This window comes from Pteropus medius, unplaced genomic scaffold, assembly GCF_902729225.1.
Source record: "Pteropus medius unplaced genomic scaffold, Ma_sr-lr_union100, whole genome shotgun sequence".
Lineage (NCBI taxonomy): Eukaryota > Metazoa > Chordata > Mammalia > Chiroptera > Pteropodidae > Pteropus > Pteropus medius.
Window position 1 is genome coordinate 3,768,946 of NW_024346065.1, and position 21,883 is coordinate 3,790,828.

Sequence of the window (21,883 nt, forward strand, 5' to 3'; positions counted from 1 at the left end):
GCAACCCCTCACCCCAGCTCCACACTCAGAATTTGAAAACAGAATAAGAAAAAAAGAATGACTCTTTCACTATTAAATTTTGTGGTAATTATTTTTTTAGAAACTCTCCCTCTCTCCACCCCTCTACACCTACAAAAAGGTTGGCAGTATTAACAAAGAGCATGACACTCTTACAAGCAAGAAGGTCCATTTGAAGAGGTGACCCTCAAATGGTGATTCGTGACAAAGTGAGAGTGGAAGGGCAGGTTCTTCTGGAGGGGAAGTAGGTGGTGTCAGCGTCTGGACTAGGTGGAGCAGAGTTTGGAAATATGTTTAATACTCAAATATGATTTAAAATGATAATCATCATCATCTAGCATTTCTGTCATTCAAACCACAGAGAGTGTTAAAGCTTGACTGAATCTTTGTGGATGGGCTGAGTTTTAAAATGTTGAGACTCAGAGCCTAAGAGATCGTTTGCTGGTAACTTCCTCGGTTTGGGGGCATGGAGTCTCCTCTGAAGGATGGAGTTGGTCCTTTGGGACAGTGACCACACATCAGCCAGTCACAAAAGGAACTGCTGCTCCTTGGAAGCCTGGGGTGAGACGGGTGGTTCTTGGAGATTTCTCTTGAGATAAGTCTTATTAAAGAGGCTGATGTCCAATGTGTGAACAACACCAGATAAACTGTGATCTAACCTGCTGTGTGTTTTTCTTGGAAGAATGGTTCATGGAGGACAGAATAAGGAGAGGCAAAGGACTATCAGGAGAGCGACTGTTCCCATCTAAATGAGGACTCAGGGTTCCCAAGACACCCAGAGAGAAAGAGACTGAATGAGACAGGCACTGGAGGCAATCACCATGCAATTGTGATGGAGCAATAGGTGATGCTCCGGGAGGCTGACCAGTACCCTCTGGTTTCATTCTTTTTACAGAGAAGCCTTCTGGTCTCTCACAGTGTCTCTCAAGTGGATTTAGGCCATCTCAGAAGGATGCGTGCTCTGTGCAAACGAAGGGGTGCTTTTCCGTTGTAAAGAAAGCATTGGCATTTGGACTAGGGACTGGCTGACGTGAACCTCTTTCCCAGAGGGGATAAATTTCTGAGTTATTGGAACTGCAGAGACAAGGACTGGGCTAGGAGTCATGGTGACTCTACCAGAGTATGGAAGATGCTAGACACCTGATTGGTAGAGGCCATGGGACTCTTCTAAAGTAAGCATGCTAACCTCGACAACCACCCATCTACAGTGGTGAGACTGTTCGAGATTTCTACCACTGTGGTTTGTTCCTCAGCATGCTGCAGACATATATTTTGTTCCCAACAAGAATTTAGGCAGCTTGAGGCCAGGACCGTCTTTCATCCACTGTGCGCCCTTCCAGGGAGCCTACTGCAGCCAGCATATGCTCAACTATCCATCTCCAGTCCAGTGAGGGGTTACTGAATCAGGGACTGCTGGTTCCAACAATGATAACCAATATCGTGAGGCACCTTGCTGTTAATAGCATGTGTTTACCTCTATTGCTTCAGCTCACACGCACTCCCCCAAACATCCCATGAAGGAACAGCTTTTACAGTTTTCATTTTAAAGATGAAGAAACAGAGGTCAGAAAGTGCTGGCTTCAACAGAAGCTTGAAATTCCACTCTGCCTGGTTCTTCTCACCCTCCTCTCTCATCCTTAAAGAATAGGATGATGCCAGGAGTGATGAGTACCTAGGGAAGGAGGTAATGCTCTAGGTCTCCATAATGGGGAAGTGGGCTTTCTTGGGTTCTTCTCCAGGCCCGTGACTTCTCTCCTGGAGTGAGCGTGAGGTGTGTGGATTGGACCTGCTCTGCCTAGATCTTGAACAGAAATACTTGCTCACTTTACCTTGGTATGTTTTTCCTGGGACTCACCTTTCCTTATCATAGGAGTGTTAAGTTGTGTTTAGATTCAGGAGAAGAGAAAAATAGGCTCATTAAAGTGAACCCTCAGCCTACATTAAGGAGTCCCTTACCAGAACAGCCTAGTTCGCCAGGGCAAAGAAGCTTCAGTAACAAAGAGTTTGCATTTGTGTGCTCTGTGATAGGATAGGGTTGGAAGATACAGGTTCTCTGGCAAGATGCCATTATCCTGTCCTTACCCTGCTCGCAACACACACTAGTGACCTGCCCCGAGGTCTTACTGCCAAGAAAGGTAGACCTGGGGCTGGAACTCATCCTTTGGACCCAAGTCCCCATCTCTTTTTCTTCTGCCTCTTCTAGTCTTGAGACAATGCCAAGCCAAGATAAAGGGATGGTTCCGCCGGCTTGGGCATTCTGGGAGGAGCTTTGCACACAGATTCTGGGTTCTTACTTGGCTTCACAGTTCCTACTTTGGTTCACGGTTCCATAGCAGACAAGCTCCACACTCAATTGTCACTCTCCTGCAGCTGCCCTGGGAGGAAAGGTGGCCTATCGCCCAAGGCAGCTCCCAGAATCTGACCATAGTTTTTCCCCCAGAACCTGTTACCCAGCGTGACCTAAAGTCCTTAGGTGTTTCTAAGACTGCTTGGAGGAGGAAATTGTTCTATATCTAACTTTCCTTCCCCCTTCTCTCCCTCCTTCCCTGTCCTCATTCCTTTTATCTTTCCCTCCCTCTATCCTCCCATCTATTCACTCAAATCTAAGAAGATGCATCCCTGCGGCATGCTATCTACTGTCTTCTGTAGGATAAGGAGCATCAGAAACTTAATACTTCCCCTGGGTTGTTAGCCCTGCTGAATTATTCATAGACCAAATCCATTGCAAACTTCAGAGTGATTTTTTCTTCAAGGTTGTGGTTGTGAGGCTACGGGTGAAAGGATTAATGAACATACCTAACGTTCGTAGAGGTTGGAAATGCTATCAGAAATTAGACAGTTCGAGGTCTCCATTTCATGGGGCCCTAGGCCAAGAACAATGAAGAAAAATTCTCTGTGCAGCAATTCACACAGCCTTTGCTTTGGGTGGATGATACCCTGGTCTCCCTGAACTCGTCAATCTGTGGATTGTTGGGTTAAACACACCGGCAGATAGCTGAACTTCACCCAACCTTTACACCTATGTGGAATTCATCTCTCCTTCAGCCAGACCATTCAGAAGGAGACCAGGGTACCCAGAGACTTCTGACAGAGACATTGGCTAGAGGTAATGAACCCCCCAGCCTTGAAAGTATTCAAGTTGGCAATGATGAGCAACCATCAGGCCTGCTGTGGGAGGGCCTTGTTCTTTGGGTGGGGTTAGACTAGATATCTGTGAATGGTCATTCAAAACCATCGTGTTGATCAGTTTGGAGGTCAAGATTATCCTCACATCTGAGTGTCTCGAGATTCTAGAATTCAGCTACTAGGGATAATTTAGTCTCAAAGTAAAATTTGAACTTTGATTCTCTTAGACTCAAAAATAGTTGGCTTTATCAGATATTGCTTCTTGGATTCACCTGCCAACTGTTGCCAATCCCATTCCTGCCTCGTAGTATTAATTTACTCCCTGCAGTACCCCACTGTTGGCACCATTCTGCCAGTGACTCCTGGAAAGTCCCATAGCCTCTCCTACCTTCTAGGTGGCTTTATAGAGAGGAAGTGTAGCCTCATGGAGAGACCAGATCTGTAGCTGAATGGACTTAGATTAATATCTTGGCCTCACCATAACAGCTGTGTGACCTTGGAAAAATCAGATAACCTCTCTGAACTTCACATTCTTTCTCTGTAAAATAAAAATGGTAACATCCCTTATTTACAGGATTATGAGGTTTAAATGAAATAATGTAGATAAGGTATTTGGTATAGTGCATAGCACATTCCACCCTAAGTCTATTGTATTTTCTTTTGCCTCTTGCCCTTGACTATGGTATATGCTATTTCATAGATTATTCTCTCCCTGCTGTGACAGAGACTTCTAGTTGTCTACCAGTAGCCATTGTCACCTCTTGGTTTTAGCTTGATACATGGCTACTTAGCCAGAACCTATTTTCTCCTACCTCCCTGGCAGCCAAGAATAGCCATCTGACTAAGGTCTGGCTGGTGAGATGGAAGCAAAAGTAATGTAGGCAACTTCTACAAGAGGAAATTGCTGACCTTCCATGTCTTCTTTTTTCCTGGAATGGGAAGTGGTGCTAGTGGGTTAGCTTTGATCATGCAAATGAGGAAGACATTCTAGAAGAAGGCAAGGTTAGATAAAAGGAAGCTAGGCCCTGGACAGCCTTGTGCCCTGGGGCCACCTACCCAACCTGGACCACCTGGCTGCCTATGGACTAGTATGCAAGAGAAAAATAAGCATCTTCTTAGCCTTTTGCTCATCCATCAGCCCTCATTTTAGATGTCACTTTCCCTACGAAGCTGTCTCTGACCCTCCCAGGACCAGCACTGCCTGTGAGCTTTCACCCACAGCCTCACTGGAGCACATGTCACAGGGTTTTACAAAATTGCCGGCTCGTCTGCAGCCCTCACCAGACTGGGAGAGCCTGAGGCAGGGACCACAATCTCACCTGCTTTCTTTTCTCAGGATCTGGAATACTGTAGGCACTTAGTAAATGTTGAATAAATCGGTAGTGGTAACACTCACTTACCAGTCACCATGGTTCTTGCCTAAAGGGATCTTAAGCACTCTACCTGCTTAAAACCAAGCAAAAACCGAACAGTTCCCATTCCCAGGCTTTCGTTCACGTCTAGTTTGCCAGGCCAGGCCACCAAAGAAGTGCTCTCCAAGGGAGCTTGTTGACTATGGCCAAAGCACAGCCCCATGCCAGACTCTAGTCTGTGGGATTATATTCCCATATGACCCTGCTGTCAAGAGAGCTCCACTCTAATATGAGACCTGGTAGTGTTTTGTTTAGTTCTGTGAAGTGTAGCAGGAATTATCCTCACTAGATTATTTTTGCCTTGAAAACCTGGGCAAAAATAGAAGTGTTTCTTGGTAAAGGGAGAGGGGGAATCCATACATCAAATTTAATTGGAAAAGTGTGCAAATCTCTTAATAATTAGTTTTTCATTTGTATACAGCCATGGAGGTCTGTTTATAAATCTGAGATGGGGCAGCCTGATAGATTTCTCTGGTCACTGTGTAGAGGGAACTCTGCGCCATCCAATGGACCAAGGCCTTGGCAGCCAACTCTGAAAGCTAGGGCTCTGGCCCCTGGCCAGCATTTCCTTGAAAACACTTCCCAAGATCATTGGCCTTGGCAGCAGTTTGATGCTGCTGCTTTTCATTAGTGTGTCCTTCTCTTTTGCCAGACCCTTCTTTGGGGCTCTTTGTGTGGACGGCGGCTCTCATTGAGGCCCGAAGGTCGAGAAGCGTGCAATTGGCCTGCCTCCCTACCCGTCAGCCTTGGCTTTGGGGACCAGATGCACAGCATCATCCACACTTCCAAATCGACCTCTAAACACACACAGTTGTGATGCATCTGCCCAGGAGGCTCAGGAACCCTGTCAGCTCTCCTGAGGGCTTGGTGGGTCCAGTGACCCTTAGCTTGGGGTGTAAGTAGGTCTGCAGGAGTTGAGTTTGCCCCAGAGCAGGGGGCTATATCCTTTAGTCTAAGAAAAATGAGACTGAAGCTTTAGAGAAGAAGCTTACCACATCAGAGAAGGGCATTCAGCCCCACAGTTGTCTCAGGCATGTCCTCTACTGTGACAAGGAGATTATGGTGGTTTAACTGTCCCTGGTGCTCAAATCAGAATCCCACACATTTGTGGAGGGATATAAAGGGCTGAGCTTCCTCAGGCACAGATTCTGATGGGCCGTGCTCAGATTTCCTCCCTAGTGGAGCATGGTGGGAGATGGGTGGGAGGGGAGACCACCCTCAAATATACCATCAAGCAAGGCATCTTCTGTGGCCACTAATACCCTCTGCTCACCCCTCATGGTTTCACATTAGTTAATGGTGATGCAAGATCACTGTTTCAACATTCACATTCACCCGACTTACATGTGTTCAGGTGACAAGGGATGTGGAAGTCATGAACCTTTGTGGCCATAAACTTTACCATACTCAGTATTTACTGGTATTAAGTGGTTGCTGTTTTATACATTCTAGGATAGATATCCAGAAGCATGTACCAAAGTCTTAAGATAAACAGCACTGGGGGAAATCTAAAATTAAGACAGTTTTATGCTTTAACTTAATTTTGTCCAAGAATTGGCATGAGAACTGCCTTTATTCAGCTTTGGTTGGGGGGGCACGTCAGGAGGTTAGTTGAAGGTCAGTGATCCCACCCTAATGTACTGTTAGAGTCCGTGATTTGGGTTGAACATGGAGACCTCCAGCCAGGCCCTCTGAATTCCTTCTAGCACTTTCTCTATGAGAGTGAAATTAAGAGAAATCATTCAGTTCATGGCTACCTCTGTTTCAATGGAGCTCCACTTTTGAAACAACCTACTTAAAAAAAATAACAGAGGGAGTGGGTCCATAGCATAGTGGTTAGCACGTCTGCTTTACACACAGTGTGCCAGGCCCCCGGTGTGCCAGGCCCCGAGTGCATGCCGCAAAGCGTGTGGGAGGAGACGCCCCGCCTTCAGAGATCCAGTTCTTAAGGGGAAACGGCAACTTCCATAGGTCAGGGGTGGGAGTGGGGGAAATTAAAGAGGGGAAAAAATAACAGTGAGATTAATAATAAAAGCTATTTATTGAGCACATATTAGGGGCCAGGCACTGTGCTATTCCCTCCCTTTGCTTTCTTTCATTTAGTCTTCACAGCAACCTGTGAAGGACGTACTGTTATTGTCCCCACTTTACTAATGAGGAAACTGAAGCTCAGAGAAATTATATAAGTTGCCCAAGGTGACCCAAAAGCCAGGTGTGTCTGACTCTACAGTTTTAACCACAACATAATTTTTGCAAGAGGGCTGATTCTCAATGAAATGGATAGAAACCAGGTTCTCCCACTTTAGGAAAGGCTGTGTCCTATCACCCATGTCTGATGGTCCTAGAAAAACAGTCCCCAACCCTTATACTCATGTGTAGGAAAGGATCTGAAGGGGAATTAGATAAAGAAAAACAGAATAGAGTGTCTAAATTTCTTTCTTTTGTCTAATACAAGTCTGATTTTGCAACCATGAAAGCCCTAAATATTCTCAAAGTTGAAAATCCCATAAACTTTATCTCCTGGTTTTTGGCTATAGCCTTTTCTACCAGGTACAACGATTTGTCAGAGCAGGCTTTTCGTGTGAGCGATTCGTATGGGCACACCGGCCCTGCACTTAGAAGGGTCTCATGCTCGGTTTGATGCTCTGCTGTAGCTGTCTTGAAATTGTTAATAATTTTTTAATGAGAGGCCATGCATTTTCATTTTGCACTGGGGCTGCAAGTTATGTACCTGGTCCTGCAATTTAAGAGATAAAAATAACACTCTATGACATAACACACAGCCATGAACCACCCCCGAGCCAAAGCTGACATGCCTATGGCACCCCCGTGTCAACTTACTTATTTGTGTGGAGAGTAAGTGGCCAGGAGGAGCAATCCAAAGGAGATGTCCACTCCCCGACCCTGCCACAAAAGCTGGTGTCGAGGTCAGAGCAGGAGCTCAGCATGTACTCCATCAGAAAGGAGGAGGGGAACACAGATGGAAGGAGCCCTGGTCCTACTCAAAACTTCCAGGAGAATAAGGATAGGTGGCTCTGGTTCCCTGAGTCTGGGTTTGCTTGATATCCTGACTGGTGGCAAATGGTCTGACCTCCATACCTCTGACATGAGTATGTCCTTCTGATCCCAGGTTGGAGTTTAGAGCCTTCATTACCCCCTGTTTTGAAACTGAACCATTGAACCACCACACCGTTGAACAGGGCTCTGCTTAAACAGGTGGGGTTGAAGGCCGTGGAGGGCTGCAATATAACCAAGGCAGGGGAAGCACCCAATAAAGGCTGCCCGCAGGTCTGGAAGCCCTGCTTCTGGTTTAGTCATAAATAAATTAAACCGAGGGGCAGAGTTGGGAAGGAGACTTGGCGCCATCTGGTTTGGCTCCTGTCTTCACTCCTGTTTCCAACTCACAGACATGTCCCTACCTTACTCCTTCGGTTTTCTCACTTGTTTATAATTTTTCTTGATGAACGCCCCTCCCTGCCCCAATCTGACCCCCCCCCACGCCCCTATCTCAACAACAAGCTGTCTCCTAGGAATCTTCTCCGTGGATGCTGGGTCTCGAGCAGCCATCTCTGTTGTGCCCAACATTCTGACCCAAGGTTAATGTTGTCATTAAATATTAGCAAGGGATGGGAGTGGGGTGGGGTGGAGCAGAGATCCTGTTCTTAGGCACTGGCCACCGTGAGACCAGCTGGAGCTGGGAGTGACACAGGCCAATGCGGGGAGACGACATCTGTGAGACACATTAACGGGATGACACTTGAGATTTACAAAGAAATTATCCATCACAAAGCATGAGCAGACCATTAAAAAAAAAACAAACCAGGTCTTTATTTGCTGGATTCTCATGCTTTCTCTCCTCATGTTCAGATGCAAAGGATCTTTCAGGAAGAAAGAAAGTCCAAGCTGCCCTGGACTCTTTGGCTTCCATGCTAAAGTCAAAGTATATGAATGATCATTGTTGGGCATCTGTAGACATGTGCTCACTGCTTCCCCAGAATTTGGAGTGTGTTAACCCCAGGACTGCCTTACTGCTAAGGCAGAATTTTGACATACCCAGCTGCCTGTGCTGTCTCTATGCTGTCTGCCCCCAGGGCCATTCTCTAACGGGCTCTGAGCTGGCAGCTTGCTTATGGCCCTGCGTTGTCATGGAGAAGGTTTTAGAAACATATTGTTAGATCGTGGGCATATTTCTACCTACAAAACAAGTGGGTTTGTAGAGAAGCCACAATGGAGGGAGAGAAAGGGCTCTTGAAGGGCGGAGTCTGGCGTCGGGGTAGCAGGCTGGGGCAGAGAGACAGGAGCCTGCACTGCTGTTTGGTATTCTGGACAGGCAGGCAGCAGTATGCTGATCAGCTTGCTTCCTGCAGGACTCCTCGAAGCGTGCATCAGACAGAAGGCCACAGCCTTTGCAGAAAGTTAGCAGATTCTAAGAAAATGAACTGCCATGTAGCCCACTCTGTGAGGGTAGACCGAGTGAGCTCCCACTTAGATGCACTGACATAAATTTATGCTTCATGCAGGCAGAAAAGCTGCCCTTTGTCTGTGCACTCCATCAGGCTGCCCTTGACCTGTCTGTGCCAGCTCCTTAAGGGACATCTCTTTCCACATGAGACTTGGATGCCCCAGCCATCTGGGCATCTCCTTCTTACCTCTACCCTCAGTTCCTGCAAGGGCTTCAGATAGCTCATTTAGGGCACCAATTACCCCATCGTCTGCTGCTTTCTAGGTCAAAAAACAGTTGAACATCAACGATTTCATATCGTTCATCCTAATTGGAAGCTTCAGGGCAATCTGGCATCTTACTTCAGGATTAGATGATAAGAACATTAAAAAAAAAAAATCAGTAACAGATTTTCTCTTTCCCGATAAATACAATCTAAATCATTCTAAACCACTCTGTGTACATTTTGACTTTAACCTTCTAAATGACATACCTGCTTACCAATTGCCCTCAAAGTTACAGAACAGCCTTTCCCTGAGCTTTGTACACTTCTGCTATTTGAGGTAGCAACTAGATCTGTTCTAGTGCCCACGGAAAGAAGAGATATCTCAAAAGTACCTTCTAATGAATTTCAAGAATTCATGAACTGGTTTAACCATAAGCACAAGAAACTACGTTTTTGTTACTTGTGCCTTCTTTTTGCTAGAAGTTTTGGTGACTTTTGGAAAGCCCCTTAGAGTTGCTTTGCCAACCCTTATGTATATAGATCTGACACCTACAGACTGTGAACATATTTTGAGTAGGGACCTAAATAGCAGCTATCAGTTTCTAAGGCACCTGCTCTCTCCTTTGTCCTCCCTGGATCTTGCTTCAGCTGCCTTAGATGGCTGCAGTGAGGGGCCTCTCACTTCTCTGCTGAGGCATTGATTTATTTAGCCATGCTCAAATGGACTCACAAGATATATATCCTGCCTGAATTTTTCTGTCTATAGTTTCACTCTAGTATTCCCCAGCCTCTCTCTTTTTATAATCTTCTTTTATTTCTATGCGCTCACTGCATTTTCTCCTTTTTTGAACATAACGATGCTTTTACTTATTTTAATAAGCCTCCATAAATCAGTCCTTTCCTTTCCCAGGGAAATTCACTACCCTCCCTCCCTGTCATTTGTTTTCACTTCTTTTAGTAGCTGCAGGAAGTGGGAGCCTAGGCAGAATTCTCAATCTACCTATGGCAACAGAAGCAGACTATAAAACGTCAGACCGAAGCTTTTGGCTGGGCCAAACATACTGGTTGTAAGGATTTGCCGTTCAGCCAGACTAATGTGATTCTAAGCTCACTTCCGCCCAACACTAGCTGTGTGACCTTGGGCAAGTTACTTAAACTTGGCGCCTCAATCTTCTCATCTGTAAAACAGGAATAATAATGTACCTGTCTCATAGAGATCTTGTGAGGATTCAATGCTTAAGACAGCTGCACAGGGTAAGGGCTTAGCACGCATTAGCTACCATTAGCCCTGCAATCCCAGCCTTAGTAAATTGTTCCCTTTGGCTATATCTTTTACTCACCCTGCTGGTTCTCTTCAAATAAGCAGGTAGGTGTTCCTGGAAGGCACAGTCTGCCTACTCTTTTGCTGAGGGCTCAGGAGGCCTCCAAGGTCTGCTGGGGCCTCCCTGTAGGGTACCCAAGGGCAGTTGAAAGGTGACAAAGCAGGAGAGCTCCCGGCAGCTTGCTCCATCCACTCTTTGTCCTCACTTCCAGATGCATGGTGAGAGATAGCAAAAGCCAGGTGGCCTGTTCAGCACCTCTGTACATTAATACATGTCCAGAGTGGGGAATGAACTTCTATAAACTCAGTCCTGCAGCTAACCTCCATGCAGCTATCTTCAGAACCAGGAGAGGCAGGAAAGGAGGCTGGGGCTTTTTCTGAGCCTTCCCAGAGAAAGTCATTTATTGAAGATGAAGCAATGCTACTGCACACCTACGTCTCTCTTCCCTGCTCCAATGTCTGTTCCTAGAGTGAGCCCCTCACAGTTCTCTCCCAGGTTGGGTTTGTCCCAGAACCTCTTTCTCATTCCCATGTGGCCACAGCAGAGATGGTGCACGTCCCAGAATCCTTGCCAGGTGCCACATCCTGCAGTACCAGAACCCCCCAGAACAGTGGTTCTCCTGAACCTCTCCTACTTGGTTCTGCTAAAGATGCTACCAGAGAACTTGGGTCTCACCGGGATAGAAACTCATCCTCTTTTCCCCAAGAAAGATATATAAATTTTAAAAACATTCTGTCATTTGGCACCATTTAGGAAGTCTTAAAATAAGATTTCAAAAATTATCTTCGGATATCAATTTTATTGCCAAACATTTGGTAAACAAGGTACTCCCTTCTCCTTCCCCGAGCTGTAGACTACTGCACATTCCTGGGGACCCACTATTCCAAGCCCCTTCTTTTGGAATGGGAGGGGATTGCCACATAGCAAAGGATACAGACAACTGCAAAGGGCTGCCATCCTAGCCTGGCATTCACCAGGACCATCTGGCTATAGTTCAACCTACCCTATTCCTTCTTTACCTTCCCAAGTTCAGAATAACAGCACCCACAAATTGAGTGCTATTTGCCAGTGACTGTGCTTTCCAAGCATTCGCTCATTTAACAACTCCCTACCAAGTAGGATTTATTGTTCCCATTTTACAGATGACAAGAGGGGCCTGTGGAATAGTAGTTAGTTTGAATAAGTCAAGACACTTGCTCCTTTGCCAAATACTTTGCCTTAAACGTATGGTAACCATACGTTTTCAGAACTTTATAGATATCATTCTGTCACACTGAGATATTCTGAATGTCAACATTTTGGTACCTATCTTCCATTTCCCAGTCGGTCTCTCACAGTAAGCAGAAGGAAGGAGAAGCGTAGTGGCAGCATGAAAAGCCTTGTCACCCACGTGGCTCAATGACAGATTCGGGAAATATGGACACCATGCTCACAGGCCAGAGCCTGAAGTGATCTTGGAGCTGGTGGTAGGTGGAATCAGTGGACCACCACCAAGGGGCAGCTAAATTTTCCCAGAACTTACCTTTCCCTGTAAGAATAAGATGGCTACAGGCTCCCTGCCTCTGCCAGAACACTGATGCTGGGATCTGTAGGAGTGTATGTATGCGCATGTGTGTGCGCACATGCATGTGCACACTCAAACACAATAGATATAGGTCACCTTTCTGACAGCCCTGTGAATTGTGCAAGTGTTTGACACAAAAACATGCCATCAATACTGTACTAGAGGAGAGGAAGAAGGGCATGAACATTCCAAAATGGCAGCTAATTTAAAAATCACTTCGGACTAGTTTTTTATGCTCATGTGGGACATGGCCGTATTTGATGAATTGGGAATCAGCAATATTGTAATGATTACCAGTGTTCTTCAGAATGAAACCACTCTCCTCCTCTATAACCCACGTCTGCTACTAACTCCACCCTCTGTCCCAGCACTCACCTATGTGAAGCCCAAGCAGCACCAGGGACAATATGAAGGGCTGGGGGCGTGTGGGGGATGCCTGGGGCTTAGAGGAGGTGCATATGGAGAGCATATCAGAGTTCCATGGGACAAAGCACATATGTGAGCAGACAACAGGTTTTTCTGTAAAGAGTCACATAACCAAATCATGTGATAGATCAGGCGTAATACCTCAGGTGCTGCATCAGACTCCCAAAACCACGTGTCACATATAAGGCCTAAATAACATTTCTAGAACTGGGAGTTATCTTCTGGAAGTGCCTGGGTCAAGAAGTGCCAAATTCCTTATGTTCTTCTGCCAAATGTTCCCCTGGGACATGCAGGGTAGAGATGCCGTCATTGGTAGAAAAAAGACAAGTCTACATGACAACCTGTTGTCACCTCAATCACCTGGAAGTCTTAAGCAGTGGGATAGTCTGGTTCATTAAACTTTCTCATTGATTCAGTATTGATCAGAAGCCTCTTTTTGTTGGGACATTACAACTGGAAATGCTTCTGAAATGCTGTTTCTTGTCTCAGCAAGAACAGTCAAAAGAAGGAGCTGGTTCTGTTTCAGTCATCTAGGACTCTGCATGGCCTGAGGCTCAGTTCTCTTGGTCCAAGATCATTATTTATGCAGCCTCTGCTAAAGGCAACACAGATCAATGCCCTTGAAGGTCATTGATTTCTCTTTTACTGTAATTTACAATTGATTAAGGAAATGACCTTATGAATTTAACCTGATTAATCAAGGCTCCTCTGAGGGAAAGAGAACTGTGACTAGACGATGGTTGGTTGCTGGACGGCATGTCCCCAGGAAAGGGGGGCTTGAAATTAGTGCTTGAAGGACCATATTCCTGTAGATGGATATCAGGGTGGGAAGATATTTAAGCCCAATGGGGAAATACAGGGGTCTACTCATGATATTGTACCATAAATGGTCCCCAGGGTCAATGATCAGAGACTCTGTCTCTTCAGCATCAAGAGTAATGCCTGGCACATAGCAGTTGCTCAATACAAATTTGTTGAATGAATGGAGGCCTGCCCATGCAATCCATTTTATGCAGAGTTCTCCTAGTCACCATTCATTTGTCCGTCATCCATCCATGGACTATCCCTCTCTCCACTCAGTATTTATGTGCTTAACCTATGTGAGGTGCTAAACCATGGGCTACAGAGGAATTAGTGGTAAACAAGATACAGCCCCTATGTAGAGTCAGTCATCCAATGGACTTTTTAAAGGAGGGGGAATGATAAGTGGTAGGCATTACAGAATGGCCTGGATACAAATTGCATTCTCATATGCCTTTCAGCTCACAGACTCTTCGCCTTTGGCAAATCCTGCTTCTGCTCCCGTTGAAGACTCACAGTCATGTGCTTCTGAAAGGAAACTTCCATCTTCCTGTCCAGATGTTGTGTAAGCTTTGGTCATTGCCTGAGCAGGATACTGGGCTAGCTTCACTGATGATTCCACCTGAAAAGGCTTCGTCCTGCTTGTCTCCTTGGTAATGAACCAAACTAAAGCTTCTTCCAACCATTCCCATTCCTCCTCACCACACTTTACATTCTCTGAGCAAGGAATGTTCCAAGAGGGTAAATGTGAAGGTCTGGGGCTACTTCAAGGCTGCAATTTCCTGGATGGTATAAATTTCCAGCACAGTGCTGAGGCAAATTCTGGGCACTTATTAGAATGTTCACATCAGAAGCAAGCCATTCTCCACCATCATCCCCACCACCCCTTCCTCTCCAATTTTCTCTTGTTACATTTCAGAATAAGAAACACTTCTGCATCATTTCGAAGAGAATATAAAAAGGGGCCAACAAAGGATCATGGAAATTGCTTCTCCTAAAAGAGCAACATGACGACTTATCTTCGAATATAGAGATGGGTCTATATTCTAGAGGACAGTCTGAAATTTGGAAAAATCATCCTTTACTAAGTTTAGCTTCTGTGTTTGCCTTAATTCTACTTAGCTACATGGTTTTGTTTTGTTTTTAAGAATCCAAAAGACTTTTCCTTTACACAGTGCTTTTCTCTGAGTGCAAACCTCTCATTTGGTGACTTTCATGCCTGAGTCTTTGTATCACATCTGATACTATGATCTGCAATGTGCTTTTCGAGACCATTCCTTTCTGCACTAAGTCATGACAGTATATTACACTCTCGAAGTGTAGTACAGTCACATGATCCTCTTTTATAGCAACTGCACCTGCAGTTCCAAAGTCATAGCATGGAGAATACCACTTTCATGCTGACACCTCCCTCACAGTATTTGCGTGAGAGGGAAGGCAGATATCATGATCCCCTTGGCCATGAAACCAAGGCACGAGAGCTGATCTACCCAAAGTCACTCAGTAAGTCATAAAACAAACTGAATAAAGGGCTGGGTAAGATCCCCTATGTACTTTTTAGTGCCTTATCCAAAAAAACCAGATTATGTCATTCCTACATGAATGCACTGACTTTGGAAGTAAGTAGTTTTAGGTAGAACTATTAAAGTTTTAAAAGCCCTCTCGCAAATCAGGAACCACAAGGTAAGAACCAGTATCACATTAACATTTTAGTTAAATGACCCTGACTCACAGAAAAGGCCAATTATTACAGCTCACTGACAACCTGGCTATTGACAAGAAAATTTGACAGAAAAATTCACCCGCACAGGAAATAAACCTTGGCACAGTTCTTTTCCTGGTTTCACAACATTTGAAGTATAACACCTAAGCACTGCTTCCTTCTACACAATACTCCTGTACTTGGTGGCACATGATGGGGGGAGGGTGAGGATAGTGTGTGTGCGTGTGTGCGCAAACACGCAAATGTGTTTAATACCAGACATTTTAGGAACAATTCTGTCCAGCAGAATATACATGAAATATGTCTAATATAGTAGTTCTCTACCCTGTTTTTTTTGGTAACTTTTACTTCCTGATGTTGATTTAATGTAAAAAGTAATGTTCTATTTCCTACCTTCCCTGATGAAGGCAGAGTCAGTGGGTGGATACGGCTAGGGGCTGACTTCAGCTTCATGGAAGGGATGCACTCTAGGGGTTAAAGTTGCCTAAAGACAACTGAACGGGACTTTCTGGACCAGGGAGTGGCCTGGCCTTGCAAGTATTTTTCCCCAGAGGCTAAACGACCATCTGTCCATGATGCATTGCTCCTTCCAACACTAGGAATCCATATTCCCAGAAACAACCTAAGCCAACAGCAGCCCTCCTGCCTCCCAACTCCAGGTCAAGAAAGGCACAAAGAAAATTAACAAATAATACTGAGGTGGTGCTTTGGATCCGGGAGACCTTGAGGTACCAGAAGAATACTGATGGCCCCATCTGGCTAATGGGAAGGTGAGGCACAGAGAGACTGATTAAATACTTTCAGTCACAGATGAGAGGGATTTAAGGGACAGATTATCCTTTTCCTCACATGGGGGAAGGGAGGAAAAGATACATTGCCACCAATTGTGAGCACAACTCTCAGCAGCAAAGAGGCAATTCCAGCTCATCAGCTACCACAGTCAATTGCCCTCAGAGCCATTGCGATGATTCCTTCACAGAGGGAATCCTACACTCCAAACTCCCTGGGGCCCACTCTTGGGACTGCATTCAGGGCTGGAGATTTAGGCAGGATTGGCCTGGGCAGGCACATAAGGTAGCTCTGCTTCTTAAGGCATGGCTGCTGTCTGTGAGGAGTGGGCTCCACACTGGGAGGTGGGCATGAGACACCACCACCTTTGAAACTACCCTGCAAGAACTCTTAATCTGATGGAAAGCTGCTAGGGGTTGGGGGGCTTCCCCTAAAGCTAAACAGCATTATCAAACAAACCAAGTTCTTGTGTCACTTGGGGGAATAGGAGGAAAAAAAACACAAATTGATCATTATTTGCAGATGATTGTCTAACTAGAAAACCTATGAAAAAACTATCAGGATTAGACCAGAATTTGCTCGTGGCAGATTAAACGTCAAGCATACAATCCATAGCTTTTTGGGTCACTTAGGTGTGGCCTAACACCTTTGAAGAACTGTGCTTTTCTGAGGCCTCAGAACTTTGTGCAACTTGCCATATTTTAAAAGGTGGAGGTGAACCAGGGAGATGCCTCCTCAGCTGCAGTAACTGCAGTCGTCTCAGACACCAATATGTGAAAGGTGCTTGGGGTGACTGCTGCAGAAGGTGGCAGTCACCCTTGCATTCTCTCTTGGGGGGACCCTTCCCCCACTCCGGATCCAGCCTCTTTCTCCTTGGCTCTTTTCTATTCCAACCCAAAAGACACGCAGGGAAGCTTGGCAAGGGCCGCTGCAGGAGCCACGAAGAGTGGATGTGGTCAAGATTGTGCTATGTCATTTCCATACGAAATGAGTTATTAAAAATAAAGGCGGCAGACTGGCAGGTTTCACGTGTTGGTCCTCTCATTGTCTCATTATGGGTCAGAATCCTGGCGAGATCACGGTGCTATGCCCCGAGTGGGGACTCTCACGGTCTGGTCAAAGTGGCCATGGGAGGCCCCGCGGGGCTGAGCATGGCAGTCTGGCCAGCGCAGGGCAGCAGTCATTTGCGATCCAGGCTGGCGTGCAGCTGGGCCTCCCGCACCATGCGGTCGAAGGAGCGCGTGTTGGTCTCCTGGCGCACCTTCTCGCGCACGTGGAAGGAGGCCCGGGCTGTGGAGCGGGCGCTCTCCAATGCGCTACGCCGCTCTCGTGACAGCTGTTCGCTGCGCTCCAGCTTGCGCCCAATGGCTTGGAGAAGCTCCCGCCGGCGGCAGTCCTCGTCCCTTTCCACCTTTTCTTTGTTGGCGCGCTGGGCCCGCTCCTTCTCCAACCGGCTCTGGCCCACGCGCCGCGCCTTCTGTTGCACCGCCTCCTCCGCAGCCTGTGCCGCGTGCTGCAGCCGCCGCTCTCCTGCCCGGGCCAGCGCCTCCAGGTGCGCCTGATGCTCCCGCTCTTTGCGCTCGGCCGCCTCCTTAGCCCGCCGGCCCTGCAGCTCCTCCTTCCGGGCCCGCTGTCGCAGCTCCCGGGTGCGCTGCTCTACCAACTGTTCGTAGTTCTCCTGCGCGCGGACCAAGCTGGCCTCCAGGGTGCTCCGCAGGCCCTCACGCTCCTCGTTCTCCTGCCGAACTCGGCCTTGCAAGAGCGCCTGGTGGCGCGCCTGCTCAACGCGGCTCAGCTCCCGCTTTTCTCGCTGCAGCTGGCCCTCCTGCCGCAGCTTGGTGTGGACCGCACGCTGGGCGCGCTCCCTGCGGACCTGCTCGGCCCGCTCGCGCCCTTCCTGCAGGCCCTCCTCTCGCTGCTTCAAGTTCTGCTCCTGCTGCAGCTTGCGCAGCCGGTCCTCCCGAGCCACGCGCTCGGCCCGTTCCCGCCGGAGTAGGCCCTGGCGCTCGGCCAGCTCTCGCCGCCGCTCCTCGCCGAGCTCGCACTGCTGCTGCCGCCGCCGCGCCGCCTCTCGCTCTTCGCGGCCCCGGCGGCCGCGCCGCTCCTCCACCTGCGCGGCCCAGGCCCGGCGGCCCTGCTCCAGGGCGCGCTGTTTCTCGCGTTCCTCGCGCTCCCGCCGCTGTTCGGCGCGCACACGCTGCTGCTCCCACTGGCCGTGGGCCGCAGCGCGCTGCTCCAGCAACAGGCGCTCCTCCTGGTGCCGTGCGAGCATCAGCGCGGCGATCTTGCGGTCGCGCTCCGGCACTCCGCGCAGGCCCCGCTCCGCGCGCACTTGACGCACGATGCGCTCCACGTGCTGAGCCGTCTGCGGCGAATGACTCAAGTCGCCGAGGCTGAAGCTGCGAGCCGTAAGCGGCACCAGGACCAGGGCGGACGGGCGGTCCAGAGGGTTAGGGGCGGAGGACAATGACTCCGCGGGGCAGCTGTTCCTGGCCGAGGCCCGAGGCGGCCAACGCAGCTCCCTCAGGCTTTCCCCGCTGTAGGACGACGACGACGCGCCGGACTCGGAGCTAAGGGCACCGTCACGCCGGCGGGAAAGAGAGTCTAATGAGTGGCTCTTCCGACCCGCCCGCGAGGCCGCAGGTGGAGGTTGGGTCCGGGCCGGGGACGGACTGGAGGAGGCCTTGCGGGCCGCACGCGGCGCGGGCGAGGCCGGGAGGCTGGCGCTGCTGCAGCTGCTGCTGCTGCCCGCGCTGGGTCCCGAGCCTGCGGCGGCCGCGGGGCCCAACGGTGTGAAGAGGCGCCGCTTCTCTTCGCGCACGATGCGCTCACGCTCGGCCCGGCACTGCTGCAGCTTGGCGCGCCGCTCCGCTTCGTACGCCTCATACAGGCCGGTGGCCACTCTCATGGAGCGGCCCGGGGCCTCGCGCACCAGGTCGGTCAGGGCCCGTGGCAGCAGCTCCACTGGTTTGACAGCGCAGCGGGCGCAGGCCTCGAGCGAGCGGGGGCTGGTCAGCACGTAGCGGCTGCCCTCGGCCTCCGGACAGTCGAAGTTGAACAGGTCGAGGTGCAGCAGAGGGGACTGCTCGCGCCGCCCTCCTTCTGCGGCGCACGGGACTTCAGCCTTGCGGGGCACGGGCACCGACGCCGAGGCAGAAGAGGCTGCGGGCTGCTGGGCGCCCTGTGCGTCAGGGGACGCGGACGCTGCGGCTCCGTTTCCTCCTGAGCCTCCAGGCTCGGCTGCTGCCTTCTCTTCTTCAGGTACGGGGTCCACCATGGCTAGCCCTGTCCTTTTGTGTAGTCTGCGATGACAAGGGAGGGACATCGTGGGATACATTTGAGACCAGTTCTCCACAGCCCCATTCACATCCACCCCCTCCCTACTTAATCCGCTTTGGGATTAGGCTCAGAGGCCCAGGTGGAACGTAAATCATAAAACCCAGGCGAGGGTGGGCCGGTACTCGTGCAGCCTCAATCTCCCTGAGCCCCGGAGCGCGTGGCAGAGGCCGTGGCCAATCTCTACAGGGCGTCTGGCCTGCTAGATTTATCTCCTTCCTACTCGAAATTAAAATGAAAAAATCGAGGAGCAGGGCAGTAGCTGGCTAGGGAGGCGCTGGAGGATTCCCCGGAGGATTAGCGTTTTTGTAGCTTAGGCGGGCAACCAGGGATTCAGTTTGCAGGAACAAAAAAAGGAAGAGGCCTGTTCATCTTTAAAGTGCATTGATGCGAGGACCCCGTTTGCCTAGGGAAGAAGTTATGCTTGATTTCTCCCTGCCAAAGGAGATGCAAGCATGGGCCAGGGGTTGATGGACTGAGAGAAGTGCCTCAATCCCCAAAGACCTTTCCGGGAGGGGTGCTGGATCTTGCTCCTGCGTCTTTGGTAGGGATTGCTATGCGCTGTGCCCGCCTCCGCTGCTCACTGCCCCTCCTCCCCCCACTCCTGTGTTTGCTGGGGATGGAAAAGGCGCCTGGATCCTCCCAGATGCACTCGATCCCCTCCAAGTCTGATGTGCTAAGGCACCCTCCACCCTAACACCTGCCCCCAGATGCCCTCTGAGTCCCCCAACGGTGTCCCAGCGAGGTGGACTCCTGGGATACCCCGGACGCGCCAGTGCCGGCGGCTCCCCGGCGGATTCACTTACCGCGCGTCCTCCCGGGCTCAGGCCCCGCGCCGAGGGCTTTTGTTCGCAGCTCGCCGCTCTCCCCTGCGCCTCTTCAGTACCCGCGCCGGCGGGGTCGGGTTACTGCCGGCTGCCGCCGCGAGAGGATCCCCAGCTGCCACTGTAGCCACCGCCAGCGTCTCTCCATGGGGCCCGCACACGCCCCAGACGCTACCTACACGCGAGAGGGGGAGTGCGACAAGGTTTCCCTAAAATAACGCAGCTCTGCTCCCTTCCCTCTCACTGATTCTTAAAAAAGGAAGCCGGGTTCCGTCGCTGCTGCATCCTTCGGTGCCTCTCCAACCGTGAAGGTACCGCAAGGTCCTTCGACACCTCCGGCGCCTCCTGGTGGACACTCAAGGGTGTTGGTTTGTTTGCTTAGAGGGTGAAGATGTTTTGTGGTGGTGGTTTTTTTTAAGGTATACATATTTTATGTATATATTTTTTATGTATAAAACATATAAATATAAAATGTATTTTTTTCAGCGCCTTAACTGGGTTGAATGAAGGAGTAGCTTGGTTTGTTTTTCAAGGGGACCCTGAGAAGCAAACAAACTCGATAGTGAATAATTAGGTAGAAATATGGCTCCTAATCCAAACTATGTTAGTTTTAAGAAAAATTAAGAACATTCAGGTCAGTTCGAGGAAAGTAGAAGATGTGTGACTAGTGTATAATGCAAAATTTTAGGATTTCCTGGTTCCAGATAATACAAATTAAAACCAGTTAGTGCCAAAACAAACAAACAAAAAAACAGTGCCATTTAGTGAGTATTACTTTGAGACACCTCTTCCCTACCCTTTTTTTCCAGTTTGAGTGATAGTGGCCATAGGAGACAGATGGGAAGAGTACTTGAGGGAGGGTGGGTGAGACATAACATTAGCAAGCATGGTGAACTATGGTATTAATAATCTTGACACTGTCAGGCAGTGAGGAACAGGAAAAGACTTAGGGAAATGACATGATTTAGTTTATAGTTTAAGAATATAACTCTGGCAATAAAAGAAGGCCAAAAGGAGGCAGGGAGACTAGTTAGCTGGACACTAAAGTTACCCAAAAAGCAGGAAGGATTGGAACCTGAAGGGGAACAACAGTAGGAGTAGGTGTGGTGGGAGGTTGGGGTACAAATTCCTGAAATAAAGAGTAAAGGAAACAATACTCAAATATAGCTTGGCTCTGGGGTATGAAGAACAGTGAGGGGTCAAAGATAACCTCTAGGAGCATCAGGATGTACCACACATCGAGAGTGTGGCTCCAAGAGGGAGGGTTAGGTGGTGTGGAGGGCCAGGGAAGAATGGGTTCCTCTTTGCAGGAATTTGAGTTGGAGGTGTTACTGCTCAGTGGGTGGCCGGGTAAGTTGTGTCAGAGGTCTGGACTGGAACTAGAGTTTAGGGCATTGTCACCATGTTTGAGGTTCTTGAAACCAACAATGTGAGTGAGATTACCCAGAGAGGGCAGGTGGAGCAAAAGGGAGTTGGACAGGGCATTGATGGGTCTGCTAAGGGACAAGTAGTCCATGAAAGCGACCAATAAAGACAGGCAGGAAATTATGGTCTTGCGGAAGCCAACAATAGAGCACTTCAGAAGGAGGGTGTGCTCCAAGTGCTCAGGCTGCACAGGTCCAGAAAGATTTTTGCCTGGAGTCAAATACCCACTGAAACTGGTGGTGAGAGGATCTTTGGTGACATCAGCAAAAACATCTGTAGTATTGTACTGGCAGCTGAAGCCAAATCACAGGAGGTGCAATGGGAGGTGAGAAAGTGAGAGTTACTGACTCTTTTGACATTTGGATAAGAGTGTTAAAGACTGAAGAATTTGAGATTTTATCCTACTTTCATGCTATCTCGTCAGTCTTCCACAGGGTCATAGATGTTGGC

The 21,883-nt window shown here is 48.8% G+C and overlaps 1 protein-coding gene across 1 annotated transcript; it reads right to left on the bottom strand.

Annotated features, from left to right (window-relative positions):
- Nucleotides 1–11,324: 11,324 nt before the first annotated feature.
- CCDC177 (coiled-coil domain containing 177) lies at nucleotides 11,325–20,311 on the bottom strand. The gene is made up of 2 exons (XM_039875356.1): nucleotides 19,991–20,311; nucleotides 11,325–19,150 (listed from the first exon to the last, which is right to left on the bottom strand). Exon 2 carries the CDS (start codon nucleotides 19,123–19,125, stop codon nucleotides 17,029–17,031), a length of 2,097 nt encoding a protein of 698 aa, XP_039731290.1. The 5' UTR covers nucleotides 19,126–19,150; nucleotides 19,991–20,311; the 3' UTR covers nucleotides 11,325–17,028.
- Between the last annotated feature and the right edge of the window lie 1,572 nt (nucleotides 20,312–21,883).

Bases quoted from the DNA above. Each gene is read 5' to 3' on its own strand.
- CCDC177 (XM_039875356.1), bottom strand. From the start codon at position 19,125: ATGGTGGACCCCGTACCTGAAGAAGAGAAGGCAGCAGCCGAGCCTGGA.